We start from the raw sequence: 17,074 nt of genomic DNA, 5'->3' as shown, positions 1-17,074 counted from the left end.
AAAATGAGGCAGAATTCTTCCCCGGGGAAACCCAGGCCATGCGGGGTTGGGGTGGGTGGCTGGAGGAGCCCTTGCTGGTGGCTCTGGAGGCTGTGGCCAACTACAGTGCCCCCCCCCGTGCCCTTTTCTCCCCTTCCCTTGCCTTCCTGCTGGGTTTGAGGGCCAAGCCCACGTGCCTTCTGGCTGGGCACAAGAGCAGCTGCCTCCCTGTCCGCCTGGCAGGCAACTCGCCCTGTGTGGCTACTGCCCCCCCTTCCTGGGGAGGCCCTTTTTCCCGGGGGCCTGATCCGATGGCGCTGGCAGGGGCAAACGCAAACCTCTCTGGCAAGGCCGGCAGTGCCAGTCTGGGGCATCCTGGCTCTTCCAGAGGCCTTTGAAAGACTTCAGCTTCCATCAGACCCGTTTCCCCTGCTGGATGGGACACCTGGGAGGTGTAGTCCAGAACAATAGGAAGGGGTTTTTCTGCCCCTCTCCCGTTTGGGCTGCTCTGTTGCCCTTCTCCCCTCCCGCTGCCCTTGGTCTGCACTCAACTCTTGCCACCCCACACTTCCGCCAGGGGCCCACGGCAAATTGACTGCTAGCCCCACAACCCTTCCTGCAAGTGTAAGGGCCAGCAGGCTCTGTGACCCGCTCCTGCTTTGGACACCCGTTCCTGTTCCCCCCCCCCCCCAACAGCCCTCCTGCATCCCAATGGGGAGTTCAACTGAGTTTTATTTCATCCCCGCCTCTCTGCCAGAGCTTCGGGAGCACTCCTGCCCCCCTCTGACCCCCAAGCATACTGGAGAGACTGCTCATTTCCAGCCGGCCTGACTGTAAAGGATAAGCGGATCGTACAGCCAAGCCAACCCCCCCCCCTTCTCTCGATGCACCAACTCCTCTGTCGAGCTGGAATTGCAGTGGTGCAGCCCTATCAGGATGGAAAGGTGTGTGTGTGTGTGTGTGAACGAGACACACCTCTCTTCCAGAGATGCAGGTGTGCACTTGCCTTCCAGCCCTAGCATCATCCCACACGGCGCCTCTCTGGCCACAGAAGGCCAAGGAGTGGGGAGGGGGGAGGTAGGCCACCGATCCAAAGCTCGCTTGTTCCTCTACCGCAGCGGCACCCTGCGACAGGCTGAAGTGGAGCGGGTCGTCTGTGCGCCTGCACCGGCCCCTGCCTCCACCGGGTGAGCAAGGTGGCCGTCCCCCCAGGACATCAGCAGCAGGCACAGAACAAAGAGGGGAGGGAGGAGAGGGACAATGGGATGAGGCACCAAAGCATTTCTCAGGCACTCCCACGGTTTGGCATCTTCTTTATTGACAGTCAGGATCCCGCCCCGCCCCCATCCGGAAAACAATGCACCCCCAACTGGACCTCTGAGACGGCTCTGCCGACCGACCACGCCACCCATGCTGGAGGTCTCCGGGCCTGCTGTCCACACTGTCCGTCCAGGGGAGGGAAGGGTTTGCGGCAGGCCTCTCTCCAGCTGTTTCACGGCGAAAGAGGTGGTCCGCCTGCCCAGTTCGCTTCCTGCCTCCTTCCCTCCCTCTTGGCTGCCGGCTGCCCAGAGTCCTGCCCTGGTGCCTCTGGGCCTTGCGTCGGGGGGGGGGGGGGAGCCAGCCGGGTCGTTGGTGGGTCCCTCTCTAGGTGAAGAGGCGGACGGTGGCATCGGCCCCCGCAGAGAAGAGCCAGGGCTGGGTGGGATGGAACACCACGTCGAGGACCCCCAGGTCCTGGGTCAGCGCGTGGCCCTTCAGCACCTTCACGGGGACTATGAGCGGGTTTTGGAGCAGGTCGCTGCAGGAAGGGAGGAAGGGGAGAGGAAGAGAGATGGAGGAGAGCTCAGAGTCAGGCCCCTTTCTCTTCCAGGGCCAGGAAAAAAGAAGGGCCCCCCGCTCCCAACCCAGTCCCCGCCCCCACCCCATCCATACGCACCTGTAGACTGTGCCGTGGCAGATGATGACGCTGCCGTCATCTGAGCCGGAGGCAAAGAGCGGGTAGTGGGGGTGAAAAGCCACGGCCCTCAGTGCTGCTTTGTGGTGCCTGCAAGATGAGAGAGGAGCCTCTCTTCAGACACTGCTGGCGTGGGGGGGGCAATTCTTTGGGAGGGGGGCTGCCACGAGACGGGGAAGGATCGGCGGCTAGGCCCCCGGCTGGCAGGCAGGCAGGCAGGCGGAGAGGGGGGCATCCTGCCCCTGGTGGTGGGAGGGACAGGAGGGGACCCTTTGCTCCCACCCAGAGACCCTCTGGCTGGACAGGTGGGGAGGGGGCTAGGTGCTCTCCCTCCCTCTCTCTCTGACATGTCCAGGCGGCACCCACATCGCCTTGGCTGCGCCAGAGACCCAGCGGGCAGGCAGAGGCTTCTCTCCTGCGCTCGGCTGCCTGAAAGCACCAAGAAGGGAAACTCCCCCTCCAAATCCCAAAAGGGCGAGAGGGACGGAGCGAGCGGCTCTCGGGCATCTCAGACCGCCCTGCCGAGGGACGGCGTCGCCAGCCCTTTACCTCAGCACCCGGTAAGGCTTCGTCGACAGGTCCAGATCGAACCAGGCCAGTTTGCTGTCGTAGCTGCCGCAGATCAGGTTGTCGCCTGGAAGAGAGGAGGCCGTGAGTCGCCTGTGGGCCCCGTGGGATGGGCAGGCCACGTTGGCACACCCACAGTTGCGGCCCAAGCAGAAAAGGGGGGGGGCTGCTGCTGCTGCTGCTGCCACCTCCTCCCTGCCACGGCCCTCTCCGTGCCCGCTCTGGGGAGTTCTGGTCCCACTGTCCCTCCTCCCGAGGCCGGCCGGCCAGTCCCGGCCCCGCTCTGCTCACCTCCCGGGTGGAGGGCGATGCTGGAGACCCACTTGCAGTTGCTGAGCAGCTTCTTGGTGAGCTCCTGCTTGAGGAGGTTGTAGACGCGGACAAAGCGCTGCGTGGCCACAAAGAAAAAGGGCCGCAGCGGGTGGAAGAGCACGCGCTGGACCTGGCCCTTGCTGCGGCGGAAGGGCGCCTGGCTCCACCGCTTGCTGGCCTGGTGGATCAGCACCTGCAGGTGGCTGTTGTCCGACACGACCGTGGCAAAATAGTCCCCTTTCCCGTGCCACGTCACCTGCTTCAAGGGCTGGGGAGAAAGCGCAGAGAGAGCTCCGCTGGGGTCGTGCGGACGTATGTGCATGCAGGCACCCCTAACCCCCACGCTCCCTCCCCGTGCAAAGGCCCTTCTCCAAGCCACGGCCCTCTGGGGTCAGGAGGAAGTTCAGTTCTGCCAAAAACTTGCCTTGTGACCAGGATGCATCCAGTGAGCAGCAGCAGCAGCAGCAACACACCGGTGTGTGCATGCGCCCGCCTCCCTGACCGCCCCTACCTTCCCATGCCTGATGATGAGCCGGATGCCCCGGGCACGCTCCTCTCCCGCCGCTTCCTCCCAGGTGACCGGCTGGGGCCGTTCCTCCTCAGGGGCCACGTAGCCCTCGAGAAGCTGGTCGGTGGCTCCATACAGCAGCTTGTCCCCGAGGGCTGGGTTCGCCAACAGCACCGAGTGCTCTCTGGAAAGAAGGGGGGGGGGGTCAGCAGGGAAGCCCATGCGCAACTCCAGAAGGGCCCCAGGGGAGGCTGAAGGAGGGGAAAGCCCTGGGGGGGGGAGAGGAGGAGACAGTCAGAGCAGGCCGGAAGGAGCCTGGAAGGGGTCCCCTTTGGGTAGATGAACGGTGTGCTGCGCAAGATCCCCTCCCCTCCCCTCCCTCGCGTCCCCCTGGGATCCTTTCACTGGGCACGGTTTCAGTCCACTGGTAAAGCACTTGCATCTCCTCCCCCCCCCCCCAAGTTTCTGCCCCTATGCACACACACCCTTCCCGAAAATCAGGCACCACCGTAGAGTCCCAGAGTGTTGTGAGGGCCCGGCTCGGACACTTTCCCCTCTCAAGCGCCCACTGCTTCCGCTTTGGCCTCGGCTCCAACCCACCGCACCCCAGGAGGCCTCCAGGAGCTTGTGGCTTCCCCAGAGCAAAGCGGACCCGCCCCCATCCGAACGCGCTGGGCGGCACTCACACAGCGATGGCCACGAGGCAAACAGCCGGGTTGGGGTTCCAGGCCACGCTCTTCACTGCGCCGGGCACAGGGAGCGTCTTCACGCAGCGGGCCGTGCAAACCTCCCAGAACTTCACCGTGCCGTCGTCGGAGCCTGTGCGAGAGCCATGGGGGGGGGGGTTAGCTTGTTTTCTTTCCCCAGCCCCAGCCTGACCTATGCCTGCCTGTGGGGCTGCAGGGGGGCCCAGAGGAGGAGCTCAGAGGCAGCGGCTTTGTCCTTGACCCTGGCTGGGCCACTGCAGGCCCTCCTGCCCTCCCCCTTCCCTGCAACATTTCAGATGAGTGAGCAAACGGTCGGAGGGCAGCCACACTCCCTCGAGCCAGGCATTTGAACGAGGGGTTTATCATCAAGAAGAGCAAGCCAGTCCGCCCGGACTCTCTCGAATGGGCAGAGAGGCCCCCTGCTGCCTTCCAGGTCAATATCGCAAAACCCCCCCCACCCAAGAAAATGTCCTGTCACTGCCTGGAGGGGCCTCTGATGGGCCACGACCCAAGGCACAGGGGGCTGGCCAGAGCGTAGCAGTACCAGGGCAGGAGAGGGGATAGGGCACAGCCCCAAGCCAGCCTCAAAGGCTGCCTCCCCCTGCCCCTGAGCTTACCTGATGCCAGCCACTGACCACTGGGGGAGACGCTGAGGCAGCGCACGAGGCTGGTGTGGCCACGGTAGATCTGGTGAGAGGAGAGGGTGGGAGAAGTGTGTGTTCAAAGGGGGAAGCAAAACCGTCACGGGCAGGCCTTGCAGCCTGGCCACCTCCCCCCCCCCCCCCGGCCAGCTGTGACCTCTGCCATTCTCAACCCACCAACCCTGCTGTTTGGGCACGGCCCAAGCAACAAAGGCAGCCTCGGATCACAGCCGCCCAGCCGCCCCCCCCCCGAGAAACGGAAGAGCCAGTGAGCAGCGAGAGGAAGGCCCTTCTCGGGGGAGGGGGTCCTCCGATTCCCACCCCACCCAGAAGACCCACCAAGGCCTGGACGGTGGGGAAGGGCTGCAGGTCTCGTGGCTTCGGCAGCTTCGGGATCAAGTCCTCAGGATCCACGTTGACCTGGAAGAGGAAGAGGAGGCAGAGGCGGAGGAGGTGAGCCAGGAGCCAAAGAGGGCTTGCTTGTGGCCCTCACCACCAAACAATCCTCCTCTCCGCCTGGACTCTCGGTCCAAGGAAGGGAGGAGAGGCGGCCAGGCAATGGCGTACACCACCCCCACGGAGTGTGGCCCGCGCCACCCTTTCGGGCAGACCAGGGAGCCTACAGCAACCGCGGGATGCTGATGGAACACAAGTGGGTGTCCTGACCGGGCAGAGAGCGCGCACTGCGTGGCTGTCATGGTCGTGCTCTCCTCCCGGTGGGCTCTGTGGGTGGCAAGGGGTCCCCCTTCCACACGAGCAGCCACCAACCGTTGAAAGGAGGGACAGCCCTCCTCTCGGTTACCCCGATCCTGAGCCCCCCCAACAGGCGCAGAGGCTCCTGCTCCCACCGAGTTCCCGGATCCCAAGCGCCACCTACCCGCATCTTCCTCTGGCGTGGGCACAGGTAGAGGTCGAGGCAGCGCTCAAAGCGCTCGTGGATGAAGCGGGAGTAAGCGGGCACCCGCCGGAGGCACTCGTGGCGCTGCGGCAGGAAGTTCAGCTTCCGCTCAGAGGGCTCCTGCAGTTCCCAGGCCAGTCTCTGGAGGGAAGGAGGGAAGGAGGGGGCGTCAGCGTCCCTGAAACCCGCCAACACAGAAGCCGGCGGCCCCTTCCGAGGCCGGGGCAGGGGGCTGCCTCCCCCTCAACCCACAGCAGCCCTCCACCCTCTGGGCCAAAAGGCAAGGGGCGCTCCCGCCTGTGACAAACCCAGACCTACTGGGATCTATCACACAGTTACTAAGCTGCCACCAACCATTCCCTATAATAAGTCACACAGACCAGGGATGGATTTTTAAACAACAAAAGAATAAGGTTTATTTTAAATACAAACAGGGTAAATAAAACAATCAGGTGAATAAAATAAAGTAACGTGGCTTATTCTCACACACACAAGCATACAGTTTGGTTCACCTAGAACCTTTAACTTAAAGCACAGACCCTGAACCCATCAGTTCTGGCTAACCCACAGACACCTGAACTTATCAGGTTGGTACTCTGACACACAGTAGTACCCTGTCAGACACCCAGACTCCCACAACAGCTTCTTCTTCCCCAGCTGCTGCTTCGTCCCAACCCAGTGTCTCACAGTGTCTGTCTCAGCATCTCCTCTTCACCACACAGGCATCACATATTTATACAGTACAGCCCCTCCTCCTGATGTCCCGCCTTCCACTCCCCATAGGATGGAACTTTCCCTCCAAACCCATGACAGACAGGTAACATCAGTGCTGTTATGTAACACCTCCCCTCTTTATAAGTTGTTTTGTAGGGGGAAAGCTAAGGTGCTTTTCACCAAAAAAACAACCTGTATAAAACATACAACAACAGTTATACATACCCTATAATACTTACATATACTTACACTCCAAGTTAAACATAGCAAATAGGCATTTCAAACATTTTACCATATACAGTACATCAATTTACCTTTATTAATACCAACCAAATTCAAAACCAGGTACATTTTAACTTTTTGTTTTCATTATATACATATAGTCCATGTTCTTTCGCCGTCTTCAGTCTTCAGGTCTTCTTGATAAGGCGTCAGCAACACAGTTCACTGACCCTCTGACCACCTTCACTTCAAAGTCATAGTCCTGTAAGTTCAAAGCCCACCTCATAAGTTTGCTATTGTGGGTTTTCATCGTCTTTAACCATTGCAATGGTGAATGGTCAGTACACAGAATAAAATGTCTTCCCCAGATGTAAGGCTTGGCCTTCTGGATCGCGTAGACTATGGCCAAACACTCCTTCTCCACGGTTGCCAAATGTCTCTCACCTTTTTGAAGTTTCCTACTCAGGTAGGACACAGGATGCTGGTCACCATTCTCATCCTCTTGGCACAGAACTGCTCCTACCCCGCTGTTAGACGCATCGGTGTAGATGATGAACTCCCGGTCGAAGTCTGGAGCACGCAGGACAGGATAGTTGATTAACGCCTTCTTCAACCTCTGGAACGCCGCCTCACAGTCGCTGGTCCACGGGATGCTGTCATCAGTCTTCTTCCTCGTCAGATCGGTCAGCGGAGCCGCAATCTCGCCAAACCTCGGGATGAACTTTCTGTAGTAGCCCACCAACCCAAGAAATGATTTGACTTTTTTCTTGGTGTTGGGTCTGGGCCAATCACGAACAGCTTCTATTTTGGCCTCCAGGGGTTTTATCACTCCTCCCCCTACCATGTGACCCAAGTATTTTATTTCTGGGCTACCCAGCTGACACTTGCTGGCCTTTACTGTTAGCCCTGCTGCACTTAACCTCTGCAGCACTAACTCCAGGTGTATCAGGTGATCTTCCCAGGTATTACTGAAGATCCCTATGTCGTCAATGTAGGCCACTGTAAAGTCACTGAGCCCTGCCAAGGTCTGGTCCATCAGCCTTTGGAATGTGGCTGGTGCATTTCTGAGACCAAAGCTCAGGACTCGAAACTCATAGAGACCAAAAGGGCTGCAAAAGGCAGTCTTTTCTTGATCCCTGGGATCAATTCTTAATTGCCAATATCCCTTTACCAGGTCCAATGATGAGATGAACCGACAACCCCCTATGGTTTCAATCAGGTTGTCTAGCCTGGGCATTGGGTAGGCATCAGGAGTGGTTACACGGTTTAATTTCCTGTAATCGACACAAAACCTAATGCTCCCATCAGGCTTGTCCACAAGGACTATCGGAGAGGACCAAGGGCTAGAAGAGGGGACGATTATGTTCTCCCTAAGCATCTCGTCCAGCTCCTTCCGCACCTTGTCCCTATAGGGTCCCGTTACTCGGTATGGGGATACTGCCTGCGGGGGTGCATCCCCTGTGTGGATCCGATGCATCACTCCCTTCACTATCCCCGGCTTGTTGGAAAACACCTGTTGATATTTACTAAGCAGCGTTTTTAGTTCTTGCTGCTGGTCTTGGGTGAGTGCAGGACTGATCTTTACCTCCTCTGGGTTGTATTTTACTTCCCCTCTACCCTCCCAGAAGGGTAATTCAGCTTCCTCACTCTCAGCTGCTTTTATCGCGAATAAAACCCTCTGTTCCCCTCTGTAGTAGGGTTTTAGGGCATTCACATGAACCACCCTCCTTGCTTGGTTCTCCTCCTGCTCTATTAGGTAGTTCAGGTCTGACATTTTGGAAATGACCCTATATGGTCCTGCCCATTTGAGCTGCAGTTTATTCTCTCTGCAGGGCCTAAGCCAAAGCACTTCCTCCCCTGGGTCAAAGTGCCTCTCTCTAGCTTTGTGGTCATACCATGTTTTCTGTCTGACCTTCTGAGCTTGCAGGTTTTCTGCTGCCAGCTCTAGATTTCTCTTTAGGTCGTTCATCAAGGTGTCTATGTAAGTCACAACGTCTTGTGGGTCATCCTGGGTGATCTGCTCCCAATTTTGTTTGATCAAATCAAGGGGCCCTTTCACCCGTCTCCCAAATAGAAGTTCAAATGGACTAAACCCGGTACTGGCTTGTGGCACTGACCGATAAGCAAACAAAAGGGATTGCAGCTTCTGGTCCCAATTGTTTGGATTCTCTGCCAAGTAAGCCCTAATCATGCGCATTAGAGTCCCATTGAACTTCTCAGTTAACCCATTGCTTTCAGGATGATAAGCAGTGGTTTCCTTGTGCTTAATTCCACAGATCTGCCATAAGCGTTTCATGAGCTTTGATGTGAACGATGCGCCCAAATCTGTGATTATCTCTGAGGCAAATCCCATCCTGGACATATACCCCACCAAAGCATCGGCCACTGTGTTAGTTTCAATGTTAGTCAAGGGTATGGCTTCAGGATACCTTGTGGCATGGTCCACAATTGTTAGAATGAACCTGTTCCCCCTCTTTGTGGCCTTGGGCAAAGGTCCCACAATATCCACCCCTATGCATTTGAACGGAGTGTCAATCACAGGCAAAGGGCACAACTTTGCTTTAGTCCTGTCGCGGTTATTCCCCTGCCTTTGACACACATCACATTGTTTACAGAACTCCCTGATCTGCTTCCCTATGTCAGGCCAGTAGAAATTCTGTGTGATTCTCTGCTGTGTTTTGTTCACTCCTAAGTGTGCAGCAAACATGTCAGAGTGCCCCCTTTGTAAGATCATGGGGCGATACTTTTCAGGTACCACCAGCTGACTTCTGATCCCATCTCCCCCTTTTGAGATATTCCTCAGGGTTTCTCTATATAAAATCCCCTTTTTCTCCAGAAATCTCACTGGGGTCTCAGGTGTTAGCTGGGCGTCAGTCACCTGTTCAAAACACTTTTGGAGAGTGGCGTCTGCCTTTTGCTCCTGTCCAAATCTGCTGTCTGTGGTTAAGGTTTCCACCACAGCTTCTGAACTTCCCCCACCTGCTTCCGTCTCTGGCTCATCATTACCCCCCTGAACTGTCCCTGTGGTGGCTTGTGAGCGTGTAATCACTAGCACCCGTTTCACATGTTCAGCCAGGTCATTTCCCACGAGCACGGCTGCTGGCAGAGTCGATGAAATCGCTATCCGCCAATCTCCCCTCCAGCCTTGAAAGTTGACAGGTACCTCTGCTACTGGCAGAGAGATTATCTGCCCCTCAATCCCTGCCACCTTCATGCTCTCATTTGGGATTATAAACTCCCTAGGAATAATATCTGGATGGCACAGGGTTACCTGGGAACACGTGTCCCGCAGCCCCCTATACTGACGGTCAAGTATTCCTACGTCCACCCCGGCTGTCTCAAACAACTGAGAATCTGTTTTTACCAGCAAGCAGCGCTTTACCTCCCCAAGAGGACCATTTTCCTCAGCCTGATCAGCATAGGTAGCTGTTCCAGACTGAGTAGTCATGGCAACAGGCTCCCTCTGTGACAATGAGCTTTGCTCTTTCTGGACACAGAACACAGCTTTTGGCTTGGTCCCACTAGCATTCTGAGGCACCATTCCTTTTAGCTGCTTTAATTTTTCACACTCTGAGATTAGATGACCCTTTCCCTGACAGAAATAACATTTTCTAGTGTATTTGGATTCTCTCTCCTCTTGTTTCGGTTTTCCCTCCAAATTCTGAGGGCTTGGTTTCATGCCTGAGGGCTTCCCTTCACCATGGGCCCCTCCCCCTTGCTGGCTTTTCCCTGGTCCCTGAGAGTACTTGCTGTAGGTTTCTTTGGGTTTACCTACAGATTTCCCCTCACCCAAGGGCTTTCTTATTTGGGAGATAAAATCCGCGATTTCTGCGGCTGCTGCCACAGATTTCGGTTTCCTTTCCCTCACCTGGAATTTCAATTCCCCCTGCAGGACTGAATAGAACTGTTCCAGGGCTATCAAGTCTTTAAGCTGCTCATAGGTCTCTATTCCCTCCTGCGATAGCCATTTCTCAAGCAGCCTCACCAATTGGGCCCCCACTTGGGTAAAAGTTTGTTCTGGTTTTTTAGTGAGGGACCTGAATCTTTGTCTCAGCTGCTCTGCATTTATCCCATGTCTTGCAAACACCAGTTTTTTAAACTCTGCAAAATCTTTCATCAATTCCTCAGGCATCTCGGCATAAACCTCAGCCAGGCTACCACTGATTAAAGACCGCATGATGGTCATCTTCTCAGTTTCCCTTACTGAGAAGTCCACAAACGCTCTTTCCACTAAGGAAAAGAACACCTCAGGACAATCTCCCTGGTGGTACACAGGGAATTTCTTCAGGTCAGCCTTAGACAGTTGGCCTCCCTCAGAATCCCTATTATTATTATTGTTCTGGTTCATCATTTCCAGTTTTCTTAATTCAAACGCCATTCTTTCTTTTTCCAGAGCAATTTTCTCTCTCTCTAATCTTTCTTCTTTTTCCAATTGCCTCATCCTCAGTTCATGCTGTTGGGCTATGAGCAATTTTCTGAGTTCTGGGTCCTGCTCTCCTGTGCTGTCACCTTGCACTGAGCCAAATTCATCCTCAGAACCTTGGTCAATCTGGGGGTCTTTCACTTCACTCATGTCTGCTACTTGGCTTCGAGTCAAGGGCATACCCCCCCCCTCAGAACAGGCTGCTTTAAAAAGTCAAGCCTCAGAATAAAACGACCACTTTTTTCCTTTTTTTTTTTCAGAACCAGCTCTCCCTAGAGATTGCTGCTGTTCTTCAGCACTTAAATTGCAACAGTATCGAGTCAGAGCCTACCCCCCTCTGCTGGGCCTCTCAGCTGGCAAGCTAGCTCACTGTTGCTACGCAGATTTTCCTCAGCTTTTTCCCGCCAAAACTAGGTTGCCTCAGAGCACCTTAATCTAAGTCTCCCCAGTTGGCACGTTCTTCTACTAGCGCACCTCCCCGTGAGGTACACCTAGAAGATTACCTACGCGCCTCAGACTGTCCCTGACTAGACCCCCCTTGCTCTGGGCACACTTGCCAAGGCTTTGCTGGACCGCTGGACAACTGGACCAGTCGTATCCCACACGCTGGACACCAATCAATGTGACAAACCCAGACCTACTGGGATCTATCACACAGTTACTAAGCTGCCACCAACCATTCCCTATAATAAGTCACACAGACCAGGGATGGATTTTTAAACAACAAAAGAATAAGGTTTATTTTAAATACAAACAGGGTAAATAAAACAATCAGGTGAATAAAATAAAGTAACGTGGCTTATTCTCACACACACAAGCATACAGTTTGGTTCACCTAGAACCTTTAACTTAAAGCACAGACCCTGAACCCATCAGTTCTGGCTAACCCACAGACACCTGAACTTATCAGGTTGGTACTCTGACACACAGTAGTACCCTGTCAGACACCCAGACTCCCACAACAGCTTCTTCTTCCCCAGCTGCTGCTTCGTCCCAACCCAGTGTCTCACAGTGTCTGTCTCAGCATCTCCTCTTCACCACACAGGCATCACATATTTATACAGTACAGCCCCTCCTCCTGATGTCCCGCCTTCCACTCCCCATAGGATGGAACTTTCCCTCCAAACCCATGACAGACAGGTAACATCAGTGCTGTTATGTAACACCGCCCTTTGACAGGTTTGGAAGAGGGCGAGAGCTCAGCTCCGGGCCGCCTGCCTCCCAGGTGCGCCTGTGCCCTCCAGCTCCCCTCGCGCCAGGACACGGGGCTGAGGGCCCCCCCCAGAGCCCCGCTTCCAAAGGGTCTGGCTGTTCCAGGCCCCCCTTCTGGGCAAGGCTGAGCGCCGCCCTCTGCTCCCTCCGCTCACTTCCCCAGCTTCCCCCCCCCCGGTGCCCAGTGGGCCAGGCCTGCTCACCTCCTCCGCCGTGGGAAGATACTCGGGTGGGGGGTTGTAGGACTCCTCGTGTCCAGGCAGGGGGAGCTTGGGGGCGGGCACGTGCATCTTGTGGCGCCCCAGGATGGAGTTCGGGTCTTCCTGAGCCCACAGGTCATAGAAGGTCGGCGTGTCCTCCTTGGGCTTGCGTGGCTTGATCCAGCCCATCTTGATGGCGTGGACCAGCCGGGAGACCTGCATGGGAGGGAAGGGTCCCCGCCATAAAGCAGCTGCTGCTGCCTGGGCTGCTTCTGTCGCCCCCCCCCCCCTCCGGCGAGGGCCCTCCCTCGTGAGCCAGGAACTCGGGCCGATCCGGGGACCCTCCCTGCTGCCAGGCCTTGGCGGCTCACCTTCTCCTTCTCCACGAGGGACGGGATGAAGCTGCGCTTGTCGGCTGGCCGGTTGGTCACGGGGTGGATCCTCACCTGGCTGCTGAAGAAGTCCACGGCAGGCTGCAAAGGAGGAGAGGGGAGTTTAGAAGGGTGGGGGGCCGCAGGAGAGCGGCCGGTGCTCTGTGGGTCAAGGGGGGGAGGGGCGCCAGGCATTCCCTCACCTCGTACGGATCGAAACGGACGTCCCCAAACTGGCCCTGCTGGAGACGGTGGACCAGCGCCACCTGTTCGTCGGTCAGCTTCACGTCCACGCCCGTCTTTCGGTCGTGGATGGTCCGCCTGCACGGGGGGGGGGGGGAGGAGGAGGAGGAGGAGGAAGGAGGAGGTGGACAAGACCCGCCCGTGAGCAGGCTGCTCTCTTAGACCCTCCCCTCCCAGGACAGCCCTGGGGAGCACATCCTCACCCCTGCCCACTTGGGTCAAGGGGGCTACCGCTGAGGCCTCTGTTCCCCCCCCCCCCCGCAAAGGAGCTGGCCATTCTTCCTACGACATACACTGGATCTCGAGGAGGTCGCTTTATGTAAACTGGGAGCGGGGGGACTCTTAGGTGGGGCTCCGAACCCTCTCAGCCTCAGTCACCAGGGCCGGCAATGACGTCCGAGGGGCGGGCTGGGATCCCGCTCCTGGCTCTGCCTGTCGTTTGATAAGGCCCCCCTTTCATGGGTCCCCCCCTTCAGGCCACAGCCACATTCGCACTGGGGCCCCTGGTGAAGAGCAAGGGCCCCCCCGGAGTGCCTAGAGGAGCCGTGGGGGGGGTGAGGTGAGAGTGTGCCCCTCTCTCACACACAAGTTGTCCTTCACCTCCAGAAGGAAGGGACGAGGAACAGATCGGGAGGGAGGCGCTTGGCTAAACCGCCCAGGGTTCCTGGGCAGAGGCGGCAGGAAAGGCCCTTCTGGATGAAGCCCCGCAGCCAAGAGGCCACGTGTGGCCCACCCCGCTGCAACTCCAGCTTCTGGTCTGCCGTGGGCTTGCCCCACTTCTGAACGCCCCACTTCACAGCTTTACAGACCTGTGGCACAGAAGGCCCCGAGACAAGGTGACGTGGGAACCAGCATGAGTAACGGGGTGTCTTTATTTATTTAACTATGATTCTATGAAGCAGAGGAAAGTGAACTTGGGAGGGAACTAGAAGGCCACCAGAGAGGCAGTATACAAACCAATTACAGTGGTGCCTCGCTTAATGGGCGCTCCGTTTAGCAACGAAACTGCATAGCGATGAACTTTTTGTGATCGCAAAAGCGATCGCATTGCGATGTTTCCTATGCATTTTTTTCACTTTGCAATGATCGGTTCCCTGTTTCGCTCATCGCAAAGCGATTTTTTAACAGCTGATAGGTTCCAAAATGGCCGCCGGGTAAAAAAAAATGGCCGCCCGCTGTGTTTAGGGACGGATTTCTTGCTTAAGAGGCAGTGAAAATGGCCGCCGTATGGAGGATCTTTGCTTTAAGGTCAGTTTTTTGCCCATAGGAACGCTTTAAACAGGTTTTAATGCGTTTCTATGGGCTTTTTAAAATCGCATAGCGACGAAATCGGTTAGCAGCGATTTTTGCTGCACGGATTAATGTTGCTATGCAAGGCACCACTGTAATTAAAATGTTTCCCACCCCCACCCTTCTCCTTGAAAGAATAAAATAAATGGTGTCCAACCTTCCCCCAAGGCAGGACTACAAAGACATGAAGACAGTGAAGTGTAGCAGAGGGGGCCCATCCTCCCTGCCTCCTCCAAAGACCCCCACCCACTCTCAGCCGGCCCAGAGCCCCTCACCAGTAATCCGGGTTCTCCATCTTTTCCAAGAACTTGTCCAGCTCATCCTTGGTGCGAAGGGGCTTGAAGATCTTCCGGCCATCCAGGTCGTAGCCGATGTGCGGGAAGTCTTGGTACCACTCCATGGGGATGTTGCCCACGGTGTTGCGGATGTCCTGTTTGGGGGGGGGGGGAAGGAAGGAAGAAGAGAAACTTTGTAGGGGTGTGTGTGAGGGTGAGGAAGACAGAGGCAGGCCTGGGAGGGCCCTCCACACAACAATGCTCGGGGAAAACCTCTGGAAGTCTTTCCAAAGCCGTCAGCTAAGCGCTGCCCCTCTGCTCCCCAACCGCTGCCTATCCCCCCACCACATCCCCCCGCCTCGCCTCCCCTCCCCCCGTGTATGATCTGCTTCTCTTCCCTTAGTTGCTCCGCTGATGGCCCGCCTGCAATATCAAATCCTCAGGACGACAACACAACCGAGAACAGCCGCAGAGCAGAGCCCTCGGGCGGCTCAAGACAAGCCTGAGACGACGACAGAGGTTCTGGAGACGCTGGACCAGCGCAAAGGTCTTCAGCCGGGTCCAGAGGCCACAGAGAGCCAGGGCAGGCCAGTGTCTCTAATGACCCTCACCCTTTTTGTGTGTGTGTGGGGGGGCGTGCCTGCCGAGAAAGAGCCTCTTTCCTCTGGCCAGGCCACCGCCCGCAAAGTGTCCCCAGCGCCCCCAGCCCCCATTTCAGAGTTCAGGCCAGCCAAGGATCCACTTTCAGCTCATGGGCCCCACACCTTGTCCCTGAGCCAACCGACACCACTGGCCTCCCAGCAACCGTCTTTCGCACCCAAGGCCAGCAGCGCTGCTGACAACCGACAGCTGGGCCCTGGAGGCTTTCCTCTCCCTTTCTGCCGTTTCGAGGGTGGTGGTGGTGGTGGTGGTGGTGGTGCGGCCAAGGGAAGAGCAGGCAGAGAGAATGGCATGATGGGCTGGGAAAGGGAGCAGGAACTGACCCGTCTAGCCCACAGGAGACCCTTGGAGACAGCTCCCCCCCCCTCCCCAGGGCACCTGGAGGGGCCTCTGGCAGGTAAGAGGGATGGCTGGGGGGGGGGAGGAGGAGGCCCTGCCCCTCATCTCCTCCCTCTCCCCACGGCTGGGAAGGCAAGCTACCTGTGGGTGCCTGAGAAGGAATATTCCCTTGTCAGTGGGAGCACGGCAGGAAGCACTGTGGGGGGAGGTCAAGGGAGACCTCATGCCACAGGGGGCCACCTGTCCTGTCCTGTCCCATCCCCACCGGCCAACCCACAGGGCCTCTGGAGGAGCCAAGCCGCCCCCTTGCCTTGGGAAGCCACCCCATCCCGCTCTCCCTTCTCCCTTCCGCTGCAGAGGGACACCCCCCCTTTCTCCCAATGACAGGCCGCCTGTTAGAGGGAGGGATGAACGGAGCCCCCACGTCTTGACCTGCTCAATGACCCCCCCACCCCCACCCATCACCTTCCTAGGCTGCACCATCTGGACCCCATAAACACGTGCCAGGGCATAAACAGTTCCTGGCTGGGGCGGAGGAGTGGGAGAGAGAGGGTTTGGGTCCCAAGAAGGGACCCCCTTCCTCCACCGTGGCCTCCCTCCCTCCACCCAGGGCACAGAGGGAGGGGAGGGGAGGGGAGGGGAGGACGCGGGCGAGGCCCACGGGTCCACACCCCAGATGTCCCTTCTTGGGGAGAGGAAGGTAGAAGAGGCAGGAGGAGGAGGAGGAGGAGGGGTGTGCGTGTGTCCGCGTATGTGGAGCCATGAGCCACGGGCTATGACAGCCTGGGCTGTGGGGCAGGGGAGGGCTTTGCTCCCTCCTCAACCCCCCCCAGGGACTCCTGCTGCTCCCCAGCACCATTTCCCTTCCTTCTTTCTGAAGTGTCTGCTGGGATGCTCCCCCCCCCCTCAATACAGGCAAGTGTGCGCTGGGAATGGGAGGGTGGGAGCTGAGCCCCCCCCAGTCCGTGCTGGCCTGAAAGAGTCGGGCAGACCCCTCTCCCTCTTTTGGCGTCTTTGTTTGAGTTGGGTGGGGGTGGGGGGGACTCTAGCGGCTGGCGTCTGAGGACGGGACCTTCCCAAGCCGGGAGAGATCCGAGGTGCGACGTTCACACCTTTCTCTTGGTGGGGACTCTCCGGCTCTCCTTGCGAAAGGGGGAGTCCAGAGACCGCCTGCGGAGGGAAGAGGAGTGGGGCAGCAGGGGGGGAAGGAGGAGGGGGCCTGGTGAACGAGCTGGGGCAAGGCTCCCCCCCCCCCCCGGTCCCTCCCCACACCCCTCCTCATCACTGCGTGCTCTAAATCCCAGGCCCCGTCAAGGCAGGGCAGGGCAGCCAAATACAGTGCATTCCTGCCGGGGAAACTTTCTCCTCTGTGGAAGCTGCCAGAAGCTAAGCTGTGCCCCCCCCACGCCACATCCCCCCCCGCCCTCCCTCTGGCTTCCCAACCTGCCTCCCTCCTGGTTGCCTCCCATGTAGTTAACACATCAGCCGGGGTGGGGTGTGTGTGTGTGTGTGTGTGTGTGTGTGTGTGAGATCAAGGGTTCAGGAAGGGGGGGTGGCAG

At 57.6% G+C, this 17,074-nt stretch overlaps 1 protein-coding gene across 1 annotated transcript in view; it reads right to left on the bottom strand.

Moving 5' to 3' along the window:
- Positions 1 to 1,275: 1,275 nt before the first annotated feature.
- Positions 1,276 to 17,074, bottom strand: part of BOP1 (BOP1 ribosomal biogenesis factor) — a 75,269-nt gene continuing 59,470 nt past the window's right edge. The window contains exons 4-16 of the mRNA XM_072999453.2: positions 14,517 to 14,671; positions 12,912 to 13,029; positions 12,709 to 12,810; positions 12,341 to 12,553; positions 5,546 to 5,707; positions 5,008 to 5,088; positions 4,645 to 4,714; positions 4,007 to 4,139; positions 3,324 to 3,504; positions 2,792 to 3,080; positions 2,483 to 2,567; positions 1,916 to 2,023; positions 1,276 to 1,777 (exon numbers count right to left, since the gene is read on the bottom strand). Coding sequence (XP_072855554.2) covers positions 1,624 to 1,777; positions 1,916 to 2,023; positions 2,483 to 2,567; positions 2,792 to 3,080; positions 3,324 to 3,504; positions 4,007 to 4,139; positions 4,645 to 4,714; positions 5,008 to 5,088; positions 5,546 to 5,707; positions 12,341 to 12,553; positions 12,709 to 12,810; positions 12,912 to 13,029; positions 14,517 to 14,671 — 1,851 coding nt within the window. The 3' untranslated portion in view covers positions 1,276 to 1,623. The remainder of the gene's footprint in view (positions 1,778 to 1,915; positions 2,024 to 2,482; positions 2,568 to 2,791; positions 3,081 to 3,323; positions 3,505 to 4,006; positions 4,140 to 4,644; positions 4,715 to 5,007; positions 5,089 to 5,545; positions 5,708 to 12,340; positions 12,554 to 12,708; positions 12,811 to 12,911; positions 13,030 to 14,516; positions 14,672 to 17,074) is intronic.

The sequence above is a fragment of the Pogona vitticeps genome, chromosome 4, assembly GCF_051106095.1.
Source record: "Pogona vitticeps strain Pit_001003342236 chromosome 4, PviZW2.1, whole genome shotgun sequence".
Classification (NCBI taxonomy): Eukaryota; Metazoa; Chordata; class Lepidosauria; order Squamata; family Agamidae; genus Pogona; species Pogona vitticeps.
The sequence above is the reverse complement of the archived record's forward strand: the minus strand, read 5'-3'. Positions and strand labels throughout refer to the sequence as shown.